The sequence below is a fragment of the Hesperophylax consimilis genome, chromosome 6 (genome assembly GCF_061612785.1).
Source record: "Hesperophylax consimilis isolate HC1 chromosome 6, BYU_Hcon_1.0, whole genome shotgun sequence".
NCBI classification, from domain to species: domain Eukaryota; kingdom Metazoa; phylum Arthropoda; class Insecta; order Trichoptera; family Limnephilidae; genus Hesperophylax; species Hesperophylax consimilis.
Window position 1 is genome coordinate 40,421,892 of NC_142841.1, and position 15,713 is coordinate 40,437,604.

Genomic DNA, 15,713 nt, shown 5'->3' on the forward strand with positions numbered 1-15,713 from the left:
TACATTATTTCACAATGTAACAGTAAAAAAACATCTTAACCGACAAATAAACCACAATTTTCTTTTCACAATTCATAATAGTTTTCCGACAATGATAAAAAAGTATGTTCTTGGTTTTTAGAATCAAAATTTAATACCTCAAGTGTATTTTGTAAGATAAACGCTACCGCCCGGGTAAAGGTTATTTTCAAATAAATGGAGGTTATATCGACATCTAAATGTCTTTGTTGAATTCATAAGCGAAGATTTTTTTTCTAAATGTTTCTGGCTTTCACTCTTCAACGGTGTTCTAATCTACCATTTCATATTATGGAGACAGTTTAAGTCTAATTTATATATTAGTTTTGTATAAATAGATAAATTCATTCGAAATTAGTTTAAGTGTATGGAAGACTGGAGTCGAATTCAGATTTAGAAGAGATGAGACGTTGAAGGTAGAGGAGGCAATTTTAGATGAAACTTGATGGAAGAGAGAATATTTGTTTAGAGAGGGAAAACGAAGAAATACGTGATCTGAAATTCCTACTTCTAGAACACAGAAGGTACAATATGGGGAGTCAAGCACGTGAATTTTGGAAAAAGTGAGAAGGAACTGAACAATGCCCAATACTCATTCGAAAAAGTGAGGAAATATCTTTTTCGGAGAAATGATAGTTGTTGAAACCACGGTTTTGAAGGGATAGTCCTTTGTATCAAGGCATAGCAGGCTTAAACCCTTGGATTGACTAACGATGTGCCAATACTCTGACCAAACATTGCAGGTTCTATCTTTGAGAATGGTAAAAATGTCAGATAGGGGAATGTGGTTTATGAGGGTAACAATATCATTGACCATTATGACAAAATGTCCAGGAATACAAATCAGAGTTACGGCTTTACAAGAGCTTTGAATAAAAAATGAAAAATAGACGATAAAACTAAAATATTTGAGGATGTACAATAATAAAGTAGAAAACCTTTAGTGTTTTTGTAACATCCCAAACTTTGTCCTGGTTAGCAGACATTCGAAATAAATTTTTAGGTGTTTTCTCCGTGGCTTGAAAAATCACAAATGACAATCTTTCCTTTATCATACGTATGATTTGTCTACCAAACATTATTCAAAGTTTTTTTACTCTTTTGCTTTGAATATCTTTTGTTTGTTTATATTGCGGATAAAAAAAACTCTATCATGAGTCCACCTTAAAAAATGGTAATGGTGATCCACTTAGTCCATAAAATTGTACAGATTGTTTGTCTGCTATAACAGGATAAAATTTTCATCTCCCAGCATCACATTCATTAAGGATCTTTGAAACATATATTTAACTGACGTTAGATAAACAGCCCCATTGTTTTTAAAGTATTTGTCAACGATTCAAAAAGAAATGTTTTTGAAACTCCAGTAAAACCAGGCTGTAAAACTAGCAATCATAAAAGTAAATAAAAAAATGTTTCTGCATCCTTAGATCAGCATAATAAACCTTTCAATTATAATCTAACAAACAAACAAAAACTTCTGCAACAGATTGTGCCTAATTTCACGGTCACGAACGACGAAATTTCATTGTCATGGTCCATGTCTTTGGGCCTTATGAAATAATAGTATCATTTTGTCTATTGACATGTTACAAAAGCTTTTAGAATATTTGAAAGTGAATTTGGTGGACATTGACTATTTTTTCTTATTTATATTGCCGTTGTTCATTTTTAATTCAATTAAATCGTCAGTAAAGTGAACCATGGGTTTATTACAAACAGTATTGTTAATTAATAATGAATACGCTTTATTAAAAACAGTTTTCCATTATTTAATAACGGTATTGAAAAAATAGAAGTCAAGTTGGTATTTTTTTGATCCTTTTTGGTACAATGGACACACGTATAGATCCTACCTTTTTACTTTGATTTGGTGTAGCAATACTGAAATATACATTTAAATTACTCAATTTAGAAAAAAATTTGTTCCCTACTGACCAAATAACCTACACTATATCACATAACTATGTTAATGATGTTAATGCCATCACTATTATTATTGTCGTCTATTGTAAAACAGTGTGTGTATTGTCAGCAGCCAGCAGCCAGCAGCCAGCAGCCAGCAGCCAGCAAGCTGGGATCTCTAATTAATTTATTGTTTTTGTGTTTAATTCGTAGAACTCGATTAAATTTTTTTATAAATTTAATTTAGATTAAATTTGATAATATTATTATTAAGTTCTGCAAGTGTTTTAGTTTTTTATTATTGTGACAGCTGTTTCGGCTTACAAGGCCATTTTCAAACTGTGGTTATTCCACATTGAGACGACGTATTTATACTATTTCAAATGTAAATTTTGAAGGTGCAAACATTGATTTATTACTGTTTAAACCGATGACATGATATATTGTTGGTTAAACCAATCTATGTTTTCCCCTCAGTAAATGGTAATGAGTTCTTAATTATTTACTTAATTATTTAATGACTTTATTGCTATGAATTATTTGGGTGCATTATATTGCTTAGGTTTTGTGAAAATACTGAGAAGTGGTGAGTAAATTATTTTCCGTACTTTATTAATTAGTTTTAAACCCAAGTTGACCCAAACTTCCAAATTAAATTGAAAATTCCATGGAGGTAAACATGTTCAAAACAACATCAAGATAAGGCTTAAAAACATTACGATGAGGAAATCCCGAAAATTATTAATTAATTTCAACACTACAACCAGTCGACAAACATGAGATTATGAAAATATATGGAGAAAATTCACTTTTATAAAACTAGCTGATGTGTACCCGGTATTGCTGGGGGTTATCCTTAGGAGATAGACATATGCCAAAATAGTATATTATTAAACAAGTTCTGCTGTGTAGTTATTATTACGCGTGACAGCTCTTTCGCCCTCTGAAGGCATTATCAAACTGTGGTGAAACCACTCTAAGACGGTATATGTATATTATTTTCGTATAGGTATTTTTAATGAATACAAATAGATTTCCTTTTTATTACCTACGCTATTATTAATTTCCGAATTTGTATCGGAAAATATTATTAGTTATTACTATATAGAGTTACTCCCATTTATTGTAATGTTTAAATTTGAATAAAAATAATTTGGGTGACTCGGGGGGTTTCGTGCATTGAATTTCATGAATTGATTCTTTTACATTGAATTATTTTTATTTTTTAATGTTCTATAATACTTAAACTCGGTTTGAATGTATCTAGGAGTGGCGAGCGAATTATTTTTGTTTGTTTTACAGCGTTGCATTTGTCACACTGCAGTTTATAAATGCAGCTATTTTTTAGTTTACTTTTAGAATTTTTAAGAAATGATCCTAAATTATTAAAGCACAATTTTTGAACACTTTTGAAATTTTATTAGATTTAGGTCCGACGAATTCTAAACACCCAAATTTATTATATTAGTTAACTTTATTTTTGTGTTTTTAATGATTAATTATTTTTTCTATGTCTCTACCCTTGAAACCGTTATTTTAAGCAATGGTTAAAATGGTATTTATTTCCTTCTCGTATGCTTTATTGTCGAGCGGGATGTTAGTAAGCCTGTGTATCATTGAATACAGACAATTTATGTGACCATGGGTGTAAAGATTTATAATTAATAGTCGTGTCTGTAAGGTAGACTTGGAAAAATGCATCAACGGTACTTTTGCAACCAATTAGGTAATTTTAAGTAACCAGTTACATTGTAATATTATCTTCAACATAATAAAACTAGAAATCTGCAATCTACATGATTTTTGGTACTACATATTAATTGTATTAACGCTACTTTTGAAACAAATTACTCAATGTTATATAACCTCTATGCAGCATCCCCAAAGATGACATAGACCCTAAGATAAATTATATTTCTTAGGGCCTCATGTGTGGAGTTAATGTAATATTTGTAAAAAAATAATAAAATAAATAAATTCGAAATCTATCAGGAGTTTACTAGGATTTTAGAACTACATATAAAATGTATCAAACATAAAATATACATGAATTTAAATAATGCATATTCGAACATCACTGAAATTTTCCATAATTCCAATAAATCATAGTGGTAAAAAATGACTCCACGTTAATAAAGCTTGAATACTTAATCAGGATTAGGTATTACAATATTAATTTATTTTGATTTTTTTTTAATTGACACCTGTTTTTTACGGTACATTTACCTCTTTAAATGTCAGAAAATAAGGATATTCTACATCACCTACCGTTAAAATAGCGCCGTTCTCTCATTAATATTCATTATTCATTCCCGCAATCCAAAAATACACCAGTATTATATTTGCCTAAAGACGTCGACATCCTGTTTATCGAATACCATTTATTACCATTATCAAAATAATGATGATTGTATTTGAACCTTTAAAAATGTTAGTTACTATTCAAAAGACTTCGGTGATATCCTTAAAGCCACGTAGTAAGCGTTCAAAAATGGTTTGAAAAGGAGATATGGGAATACGAATGTTAGAGGGAGCGTATTAATATTAAAAACAATAATAATTAAGCATAAATGTATATTTCTTAATATTCTCATGTAAAAGCCCCGAAAAAGGGCGTTAATAAATAAATAAATAAAAATGGTGAAAATAATTAATGAAATACGACTCATTTGAAATACAGCGAAAATCCCTTGACAAATTAAAGATGTACTGCGATTTTTTTTCATACCTGTGACGTATTAAATAACAGAACAAAACGTGTTTATAATAATTTTCGGATCTTACTTTGCGATTTTTTTCTTTCTAGGAAAAGATTATAATTACATCAAATAAAAATAATGCTAAGTCAGAATAACTACTAAACCAAACAATCACCTTGCCTTTATAGAAATAATAATTTGTTGTGTCAGATAACTCTATCGGTAGCTTATCTGACAGTTATACACCTCCATATAAATTTCATTCGGTAGCACCTTGTTATCGTGCTGATAATGATATCGGCCTGTTATGATACTGCAGATCATGATATCCAGCAGTGTTTAAGTCACAATATCGTTTGAAACTATTCGCCACAGATTTTTATTCAATTAACTACTAAAAAATTATTTTATTATTCAATTTCAGTAAAGAGTAAATAATCAATAAAGAAAAAATACGATTTTTTCTCATGTTGTAAGGGGGAGAAAACATAGAGGTCGGCAGATCGTTCCATAGCTGAGCTGTCGAACTCAAGAACAAGTCGTAGAAACAACCTGTTCTCATGTGATAAATGTCAACTATCTACAAACGTTGGACGTCCATTTGGCGTGTTTCCCGACTATGCACCGGTGTCGAAGGGATCAATGACGCTAGTTTCTCGGAGCATCTTCCATCCAAACAACCTGACGGCTGTGCTCCAAAGATTGCAATATTTTTTTAAAATTATTATAATATCCCGTGATTTTTCGCGGGTCTCCGGTAGTCATTCAATAAAAGCTCAAAGGCATCCCCATAAAGAAATTGTCTTAAATCTAAACGGCTTACCTATTTGTTTATTGTAAGGGATGGGGTGGCAACAGGTTATAACTGGGTAAGTATTTTTGGGCACCACTTAGCCCTTGAATGGCATTTTTACGGTAAAAAAAGTCAGTTAGCTTACTTGAGAACTCGTCCAGCTTCTGGGCTCCTGTATATGTCACACTTATGAAGCTGCTTGTCAACGTCTCCTTCCACGTACTGACCTGAAGCTTTGCACATGGCTCTATGGATCTGGAACTGCAGGATCGTGCTCACGAAATATCTACAAAAAAGAAAAACTGCAATTAGAAACAAAAAAAAAAGAAAAGCATAATCATGGTAAAATCTTGTGTAAAGTTAAATTTTGGAGGTCAAAGTTTTGGTTTAGTCCAGGGTCTGGCTGAGGTCAATTGCAGCAAAATTTTATAAATACAATAAAGAGAATACTATTTTTACCGGTTACAGGCACGAGATGTTGATGGGTCAGTTGTTTTTTACATGTGTTCGGAAACAAAACAGGTGTTTAGTAAAATTTACTCTGATTTTTTTTGTTTCAGTTCATGACCGAAGAGGATAGGGTTGGATTAGCTCAGTGGTAGAGCAAAGCCCCGGAAAGGCTGAGGTCCTGGTTTCATTTCATAGACGCGACCGAATCTTTATCTGATTTGTCTGTTTCAATTTTTTTTTCTTTTTATTTTTTTTATTGAATAAATAGTTAATACACATCAACAAACAGTGAAGTAAATATTCTAAATATCAGCAAATATTGTCTTCAATATTTAAATATGTTTAGGTTCAGGTAATATGATACTTGCACATGTGTCATAACCATATTTGAACTAATGAGTGACAATTTTAGCACACGTGCGTAAGTTGTATAAAGGCATTCTTGCCCTATTAGCTAGACTTTGAAATATCTCAGAGAGAACGACAAACGCATTTAAAATCAATCAGTTTGAGAAAAGGAGACACACCCCGTGAGTGAGAAAAAGCTTCTGATAATACTAAAGTCTTTGGATAATTTAAATAGCAGATCTATTTTAGATAAATGTAAAACACCAGTTCAAAATATTAATTGAAAATGTTCAGCACAAACATTACAGCCGTCTGCGTCTAGATATCTTGTTTTAGTAGTGCACAATTCAGCTTACATCATACATTATGGACATTGTTTTTCGTCAGCGAATATGTCAACGAAATAAGATATTAAAACCGTGTTATTATTTATCGTTAAAGTGTTACGTATATTGAAAACCTGCTGCACACTTCAGAAGATCAAATGTGGGCAAACTGGTGTTCTACCACTTATTGAAATGTCGGTCTACGTTTCCACTCTTTGGTAGGAAGAGGAAATGAGTGCTTTGAAAGCTTGTCACGTAACTAGTGGAAAGGTTGATATGTATACAATAAGACTGGAATTGGTACGCACACTTTTTCAGGTTGAACATATTATTAGTAACTGTAATATTATTTGATTTGGGGAACTAAGTGTTCCACATCTTCCTCCTTTTTGCTACATCAGCCATGAAGATAGATACACAAAGGATATCTGTAACGTAAGATCAAGAAAACGGAAGAAGCACAACACCGCTTAATTCCTCAAAAGTCAAAATTTCATGGCCCTTTAGAGATACATAATATTTAAGTAGGTCACAAGGCAAACATTGTCATTGGGGGACCTTTAGGGGACACAGTCAGAATGAAACATAATAAATCAATGATTTTATTATTACTGAAACATAAGTAGTTTTTACATGCAACACACTCTCTCTATTACAAAATATCACTTCTAAAATCTTAACAAAGCACAAGTAAAAAAAAGTTATCAAACATATGACAAAAACGATGGAATTCAGTTTAAAAAAAGTATTTTTGTGTTCTGACGGTTTGCTATTCAAAATACGAAAGAAAGATGAAATTTATGATGAAAATGTTCTGTACGAGTATTTCAACATCATTCAGGTGAGTACCTGCATTTTGAAAATGGAACAACACCAAGTTTTAGGAAATCACGATGCTTAATCAATAATTAATCCAATTTCACAAACCGGCCGTCATCTCACATCTCGAAAGTAATTTCATCAGAATGGACCAGTAAAAATGATCGGTGATGCAACACACGCAGCAATGCGGATATATTATAATACATCACATCTAGATAAAGTGTGTTGCGCGATGAAGTTGAAGAAAGTGTTGAAGAAAAATGCATCGCGGCCAATGCCCACCAACTGGACGGGATTAGAGCGACTAACTGCGTATGAAGTGCATATGTGGAAGTGGATATTATGTGTCTTCTCTTATACGGTTACTGTTTTACGGACTGCATCTAACTTTAGTCCGAGTTCAGCAAAGCTCATAATAATGTATTGGAAAATCTTTGGAATTTCAATTATTTCAGTCATTTAAAACGGTCGTCATTCATTGGAAATCTTTCTCATTTGTTGATTTCGTAATACGTAGTTATAGGTAGATAAATTAATAAACTTAAATAGTTGATTTACTGTGTTTAAAATATTGGTTAGCTAAGGTGGTAATCTCGTCGCGTGCACGAGACATCATTATAGTTATAGTTACTACAGTTACTTGGATAATTAGGTGCCCTAGTCGAATGTAGTCTTAAAATCTCCCTGGTGAGAGCCAATATTCAGAGAAAAATAGTTTGATATGAATTGATCCGATCTACTTTTCGGATCCAGGTACTTACCGACGTCCTATTCTATTGCAAATCCCCTTTCACACTTTCTTCATTCTCACCAAATCCCACTGATACAAGGATAAAAATGAGTATCGATCATTTATTAAGAACCTCTTCAATTTATTAATTTGCAGGATTGCAGGCTAAACTAATGAATTAATAGGTTTCCTGATAAACTTTCAGTAAATTACGAATATATTATCACGATGTCAGAACACGTATTCATGAAAACACGAATATTTTCGCATGACATATTAAAAAGGTTACCAGGAAACCTGTTAGTTCATTCGTTAAAGCCTCCCGTTTTCATCCGGATTACCAATATTTGGAGAGATTCTTAATAAATTAGAAATACTATTTTTTCTCCGTGTAATCTGGCTTCGGTTAGTTATCTAAAGAACAAAACAGTGACATTATAAATACATTTATCTAGCCTTATGTCAAAATAAGAAAAATCACAAAATTACAATTTAACATTTATCGTTATATGTTGACCTAAAACGATAATCAAGTTTGTCATATGTTGATTCTTACTGTTTATTGATAATCGTCATAATGAATAACATTTCGTACACCAGTGTTTGAATATCGTAAAAATTAAGTCAGTCGATAAATGAGCACGCGTTTTTATGATTCAATACGTCTATTAACAACAATAATAGCATTTGCTCATTACAAGATATTTATCGATCGGAAAGAAATCAATTTTTCTTGTTCCCGCAATTCCGTGATCACGAAGCAAGCTCTTAAACTTTCAACCTATGCAGTATCGTGGTCGTTTTGTTGAGAATATATTACGTGGTTGATAATATTTTGTAATAAATTATTCCTGCGAATAAAATCGTGATGCGTCTGGTCAAAAATTGCAGCGCCATGATGTAAAATTACTTCCCCGCCTTCGAGCGCTTTGCAGACTACGTCATTCTAATTATTGCTGTTTATGCATAAGCTTGCAAATTGCAAACATTGAATTCCAATAAAAAAACTATACTTTTTGGAACAAACTGCGGTTTAGTCATTTGAAACTCTTTACACTAAAACATTACGTCACACTAAGGTCTTAGTTTCACTGCAAAAAAGTGTGAAATAACTCTATTGATCAAAACTTAGTAGATATCTGAACGCTCGGACGTTCTGTCGTCATCGGAACCCGCGCCACCAACTACAGTGTGCAAACCTATGGGTTTTAAACATGTTTTAATAAGACAGGGTTAAAGACATTCCTCATTACGAAATATGTAGAAGTTTGCAAAAACGTAATTCATGCCCGATAACGAAACATTTTTATAAGAACGTTTTACCATTATTATCTTCTGTTGACATCTGTTTTGCCATCAGGCATGCTTCTACTGTGCTTAAACTAATGATTACGATTATAGTAAACCCGAATAGAATCGTTATTGCCGACTACGTAAATTATTATAATTTGTCTTCGGCATTTTCGAATTCCGGGCAATTATTTAGCGTTTCCAGCGTTTTTGCTACGCGTTACTGGATCACATGCCGCGGCGGCGCTTGCGTAAGATTAAGGTTCGCATGCATTATATTTCGGAACAGATGCAAATTTCTAGTAAACTGTGTGTTCTAGAACGAACAGTAGACTTCTAGACGAGATCCCAGAGCAGATACTGTGAATAGAAAGGCATGCATGAACAGTGCCGAACTAAACCCGTTAGTTAAAAGAAATCTGTCCGGGATGTCTGCAACGAAATAAAAAAGTCTTTTGGAGGACCCCGGGCAGTCAACATTTCGTAAGCCCCAAGAAGACGATATAAAGAAACTGATTGCTTACCTGTTTCGTTGTACGCATCAAGACTCTATTTGTTTTTAATAAAACGAAAGCTACATTTAATTATAATTATGACTCTAGACTCTAGACCCTACAGTTCCTCTGCATAAAGCGTTTGTTAGTAAATTTCTCCTCGTTATTAACGGATTTAAATATAAACAAAAGAAAAAAAGTTTATAAATAAATTTATGTGCTCATTTTGAAAATAATAACAAGATAGCTAGGGCAGTTTAACTCAGGATAAAAGCGTCGCAGGCCAATTTTTTTGTTTATTGAAGAAGAAAACGTTCAATATAAAGTTTTAATGTTTCCTAGTATGCCCAAATAAAGTTTAGTCATTTATCATATCCAATAACGATAAAGATAAAATAAAATGTTTTTTGGAACAGAAATAAAATTCCTAGTAATGTTACCTACTTATAGCAAGATTAAAGATAATTTTCCGACTGCTAGGCTCCAGACAGGCCTAGGAAACTTTTTATTTGTTCAAGAAAGTGGTCAATTTATAGATTTTTTTTTACAATTTCACTAGTAAATTGGGCCTCAACTTTGGGCATGAAAAATAAGTCTTATTGATTGTGACTCGACTTAATTGCTTAAAATTATGGAAAATTTGGAAGTCTCACTGAATTTTTTTTATTAGTTCTAGTGGAACCTAAAAAAAAGTGGGCCCGTTGGCATTTGTCTACCTCGTGCCTAATCCGGCACTGTTTTTAAATTAGAGTGATCAGTAAACTGCCGCTAGTGGGCAGCGCGTTGAACAAGTCGACAATTTGGATGGTTTCGTGTTTCTAGTATTGGGATATGGAGAGAATGTAGCGGCTTCGTGTGACTTGGAGCCTCATTTAGAGCGGTTTGGACCACTTCAAAGACACAGTGGAACTGTTCCTATACAATCACTAGTTAAAATTGCAGTTTGCAAAACGTAGACAGTGCATTAAACTGCATAATGCGGACACGGCTCGTTTGTTCCCTCAATCCTGAAATGTTCTTTGCGAAAAGCCAATAACCAGTCACCATATTTTATTTATATCATTAACGCCTTTTATATTTTAAATAGTATAACTTAAAGTATTAAACATAAAGTCGAAGAAATTAGAATTGCGCAATAAAGAGACGTTATGGGCGTGTAAAAATGCAAAGGATAGTAAACAGAAGTTAAGAACGTAATGTGTAAATAACAAAGCAAAATGAAATTCCTTTTTAGTAATACAATAATGGACTTCCAATAAATATGTATAAAAATTATGTGTCAATGATAAATACGAGGTACACAGTAAAGGTTTATGGGTATGTATATAATAAGTAAAGTATATTTCAAGTTGAAAAGATGTCTATATAAGAAAACAATGAGATCCTGTATTTAATATAATATTGCAATTGTAAAATATATTTATAAAATAATAATACGTAATTTCCTTAACATAAAGATGAGGTACATTGTAAATGCTTAAGGGTAGGTATATAATAGGAAAAATATATTTTATGTCGAGAAGATGTCTATATATTATAAGATAAAAAAAACAAATTTTCAATGAAAAAATTATGAACATGTAAAATATCAAATTATTATTGCATCTACTAGTTGAGCACGATCGAGATTGGTAGAAAAAATATTCAGAAACAACATTTTATTTTTAACTTAGTTTGATGGGTTATACCCATCAATAATATATCATTGAAGAAGAAGATAACACTAATAAATGGTACTGGGACAGGTGTCTTAACCAACTTCACCATTGGGACCCATTAGATTTAATAATATCATCGTGCAATTCATTTTTTACATATTTTTGGCATCTACCTTTTTAAATTAAAACAAATTTTCTAAATAAATTGTTTTTAACCTAGATAGTGTCTCGGATAAACATTAAACATATCAGATTTTAATCAAAAAAATTGTTTAATTTTCATGAAGATCTTTGCTTTTCTTAAATCTGTTGTGTGCATATGAAGATGCCTGTGTAGAATTTTCTCTTTTGACAAGCGATTTTCTAGTGTAACATTGGCCCCTGAAAATCGAAAAATCCTTTCTCGAAATCGAAAAGTTCTTTTAGAATTCAGAAGATTTTGAGGCGAAATCGAAACATATCTATATATAATCAAGCAAGTTCTAGAATTAAATTATATGTTTTATCTAAAATAAAAGAAACTTTCGAAGAACTCTGTTGTTTTGAATTTTGATATGACTTTTCCGGCCGGAATGGAAATTGAGTCGAAACGAAATATTACGCTGCCAACATTTATGATGAGCTATAGAGCTTTGATATATTCATTTATCAAAAAAATATGATTTGATTGTGTTTGCTCCATATTATCTAACGTTCAATGAGAAAAAAAGGTGTGGACATACCCTGATACCGTGAAGACTTTTTTTTCGATCTTACAAAGCATTAATGTTTGTAAAAGTTTTTGAGCTAAATAACAGGAAATATTAAAATTTATATAATATATCCAAATCCAGAGCTAAGTTCAATAATACCACTATTACGTTGTTCATATGACTTTCAAATAGCATATACATTATCATGTAAACATTTTACACTGCACACTGACGATAAATATATTATCATTATCACGGTGCTGTAACTATCAACTACACAATAAACACACGAGAGATAAGTAATACTAGGTAGGTAATACAATGTAGAGTATAGAATTAATTTAATTATACTTTTACTCATTACGTAATATATTAGAACATGGGAAGAAAGTTAGTAGTAGAAGTAATTCTGTTAAAAATCGGTCTGCCAAGAGTGCCAAGGTGATTAAAAACAAATAGACTTGTATTTGTCCTAAATTTATGTCACAATTAAAATCAATTTTCAAAAGAAAGTTCATTTATAAAAATAACATGTCGAAGATGTGAATGATTTAATATATCGATTGGCTAAAGCCAAAATATTACCTCCTTCACCAGTAATCGTTACTTCGATGAAGTAAAACATTTGAAACTCAAAACAGTTGAAATATGTAAATTTCTCTGGTATGTTGTGTGAGAGGTGTTTTTTTATACACTCAAATTTGGAACTCCTTCCCAGAGTTCATAATAGTTCATAATTCACAACATATTTAATTCATACAATGACTTGAATTTAAAATGTGGATATTCGGGTTATTTAGAAGTTTTAAAAAACTGATAATCAGTGTAAATTAAAGAAATGGGAGGTAACCTTAGAGGATTTAAAGAGTAGATAATAATATAGTCTAAGGTCTATCCGCTTCAAGAATCGCATTAACAAATCCGTGCCCATAGACGCTATGTTAATCCGCCCAAAACATCGTCAACCAGGATGGCGGTCTTGGCAATTTTATGATCCTTACAGGATAGCACTTGTGGTGTATCCATCCGTATTTTATGGAATGAAGTAAGTATGTATGTATCTAAACGATATTTAATTGTTGCTGGAGTTTTTTTGAAAAAAAAATTGTCGATAAATTCAAAAGCAATGCATTTTTTGCATTTGATTTTATTGCTTCATTGCAGCATGGATAAAAAGATGTCATAATAGGATGTTCCTACACTTTTAACTACTGACCATATTAGCTGGTAATAGTTTCTCTCTTTTGTACCATTATGTGATATTATCAGGAGCCATTGTTCTCAATTAGAAAATGCATTACATTCAGTGTTTGATAAGTCATCGCTGTGCTGTAATATGTAATTTGGCTTAGACAACAATGCAAAACACTGATCAATTGGAAAAATGCAGATCGAATACTTCGGAACGGAATAATTCATTTCAGTAATCTAAAAGGCTTTGTTTATTTTTGGTTTTCGGGCCATTGTCTTAGACTAGGTATTAAAAATATCTTACCTTACAATAAAATCATTAGCTGCTCATCTAAATAGGGGATTCCTGTGTCGTGATGTGCAGCTTTACAATTATAGTAAATAATAATATATATCTAAACTTAATATAATATTGAGAATACAAAACCAAGAAATTAGTACTACAGTTATTCAAACTAAAATTAGAGCGGGGCAGTATGTTGGCAACAATTACATTCCACTGACTAAATAAGTATTACAGAGGTAAATAACAAAAAATATATAGAGAAAAATAACAATAAATTAATAAAAATTGGTAAATGCTAACAGGTTAATAATAATAAGTAAATACATAGAGAACGTAATAAAAAGAAAATAATAATAAGTACATAAATTAAACAGATAATAAAACAAGTTATCCTCAGGTTAAACAACTAACCATAAAGGATCATCTAAAAATAGGTCTGAGGCTTTCTATAAGCTTCTTCAATAAATGCAAAATCATTTTGTGGCGTCATTTTAATTTAAATAATAAAGATAACTTTCTATGCAACACTATTTAATAAAAAAGGATCGACATGTTTCAAAACCAATGGTTTCTTCGTCAGGATAAACGTAAAGTGAAAACTGAATTTTAAATAATTCTATAAACTTTTATAATTATAATATCGAGTTAGTTTTATGAGAAAGTCCGGTAAATTTTATGCAGGTATTTTAAAACGAATTAATTATTGCCACCACCACCTGTATTGCAGAACACCGGTAGTCGTACTTTTAATTTGCAAGTATGAAGGTAAGTCACTTTAACGAAGTAAACCATTTACTTCATAATATTGCTAAATAATCATACCAGGCCAGATACTCGAAGCCTTAATTTACATAAAAAATGTTTCCGCTGAATTGCAGGAGGTCTCTGTAAGAACAAAATGATAATATCGTTTCTTTTGAGACCGAGAAAGATAAAACACATGAAAATTACTGGTCCAAATCGTAATTCTAATGAATCTAATAGTAGGTGCCTATATGAAGTGAGTTAGAACTTCTGCTTGTGTATTTCCAAAGAGGAAAGGTAAAATTTTACATATATTTTTTAGTTTATGTCGTTACCAGATAGTAATGTAGATTTAAAAGTAATTACACTTGGCTTTCACTCTTTTAGATAAAGGAAAGGGTTGAAAAGGGAAGGGTTTTCATTTTAAGCAAGACGTTTATACCGAAGACACTTGTAATTTTGAAAGCAGGGAGAAAAAATTAGATCACGGTTGAAATAAAAGAGGGTAGATTATTTATTTATTTTGCAAAAACAGTACAAAAACCGATATACCTATTACAAAAGCGATTAAAATTTTTGAAAAAAATGTAGTTAACATAGATAATTTTTTTTTTTTTTTCGTTGTTGTTTGTTTTTGGGGTGTTATGCCGTGTTGCGCTAACTCCTTCTTTAGCCGACGTTTCGGACAGCGTTGCAGTGTCCATCATCAGGGCAGATCCGGTAGATCCGAAGATGTGTCCGGATCTGCCCTGATGATGGACACTGCAACGCTGTCCGAAACGTCGGCTAAAGAAGGAGTTAGCGCAACACGGCATAACGCCCCAAAAACAAACAACTAAAATGCTTTTGGCCGTGAGAATATAAAAACTTACCCAACATAGATAATGTACGAAATAAAGGTAACATGTAGCTTCATTTCGTTAACAGTTGAAGGATTCTTCGTGGTTAAGGTTGTTGAGAGTAGGAAAACCAAAAATATGTGGTACAAGTTTTCCACTTGGCAAAGAAAAAAAAAATGCAGATTGACGCGGCCGAAATAAAGTTGAAATTCATGGGTTCACTTTCCGCGTGCAGTTTTATTTTTATTATATATTATCTATTGTATGTGTAGCTATTAGAGTTAAATGACATCGACAGAAACTGTAATTCATTTGGGCGCGATTGCCTCCCCATACCCGACATCGTGTTTTAAAGACGTTTACACTTCATAAATAATGGAGCGATGTCCAATTTCCAGAAATGTAAAGATGTTGAAAGGACAGAGATA

The 15,713-nt window shown here is 32.0% G+C and overlaps 1 protein-coding gene across 1 annotated transcript in view; it reads right to left on the reverse strand.

Annotated features, from left to right (window-relative positions):
• The window catches only part of Ance-3 (angiotensin-converting enzyme Ance-3), a 220,325-nt gene that overhangs the window by 21,266 nt on the left and 183,346 nt on the right, over positions 1 to 15,713 (reverse strand). Inside the window, exon 10 of the mRNA XM_089632689.1 lies at positions 5,561 to 5,701. Within this exon, the coding sequence (XP_089488815.1) occupies positions 5,561 to 5,701 (141 nt within the window). The remainder of the gene's footprint in view (positions 1 to 5,560; positions 5,702 to 15,713) is intronic.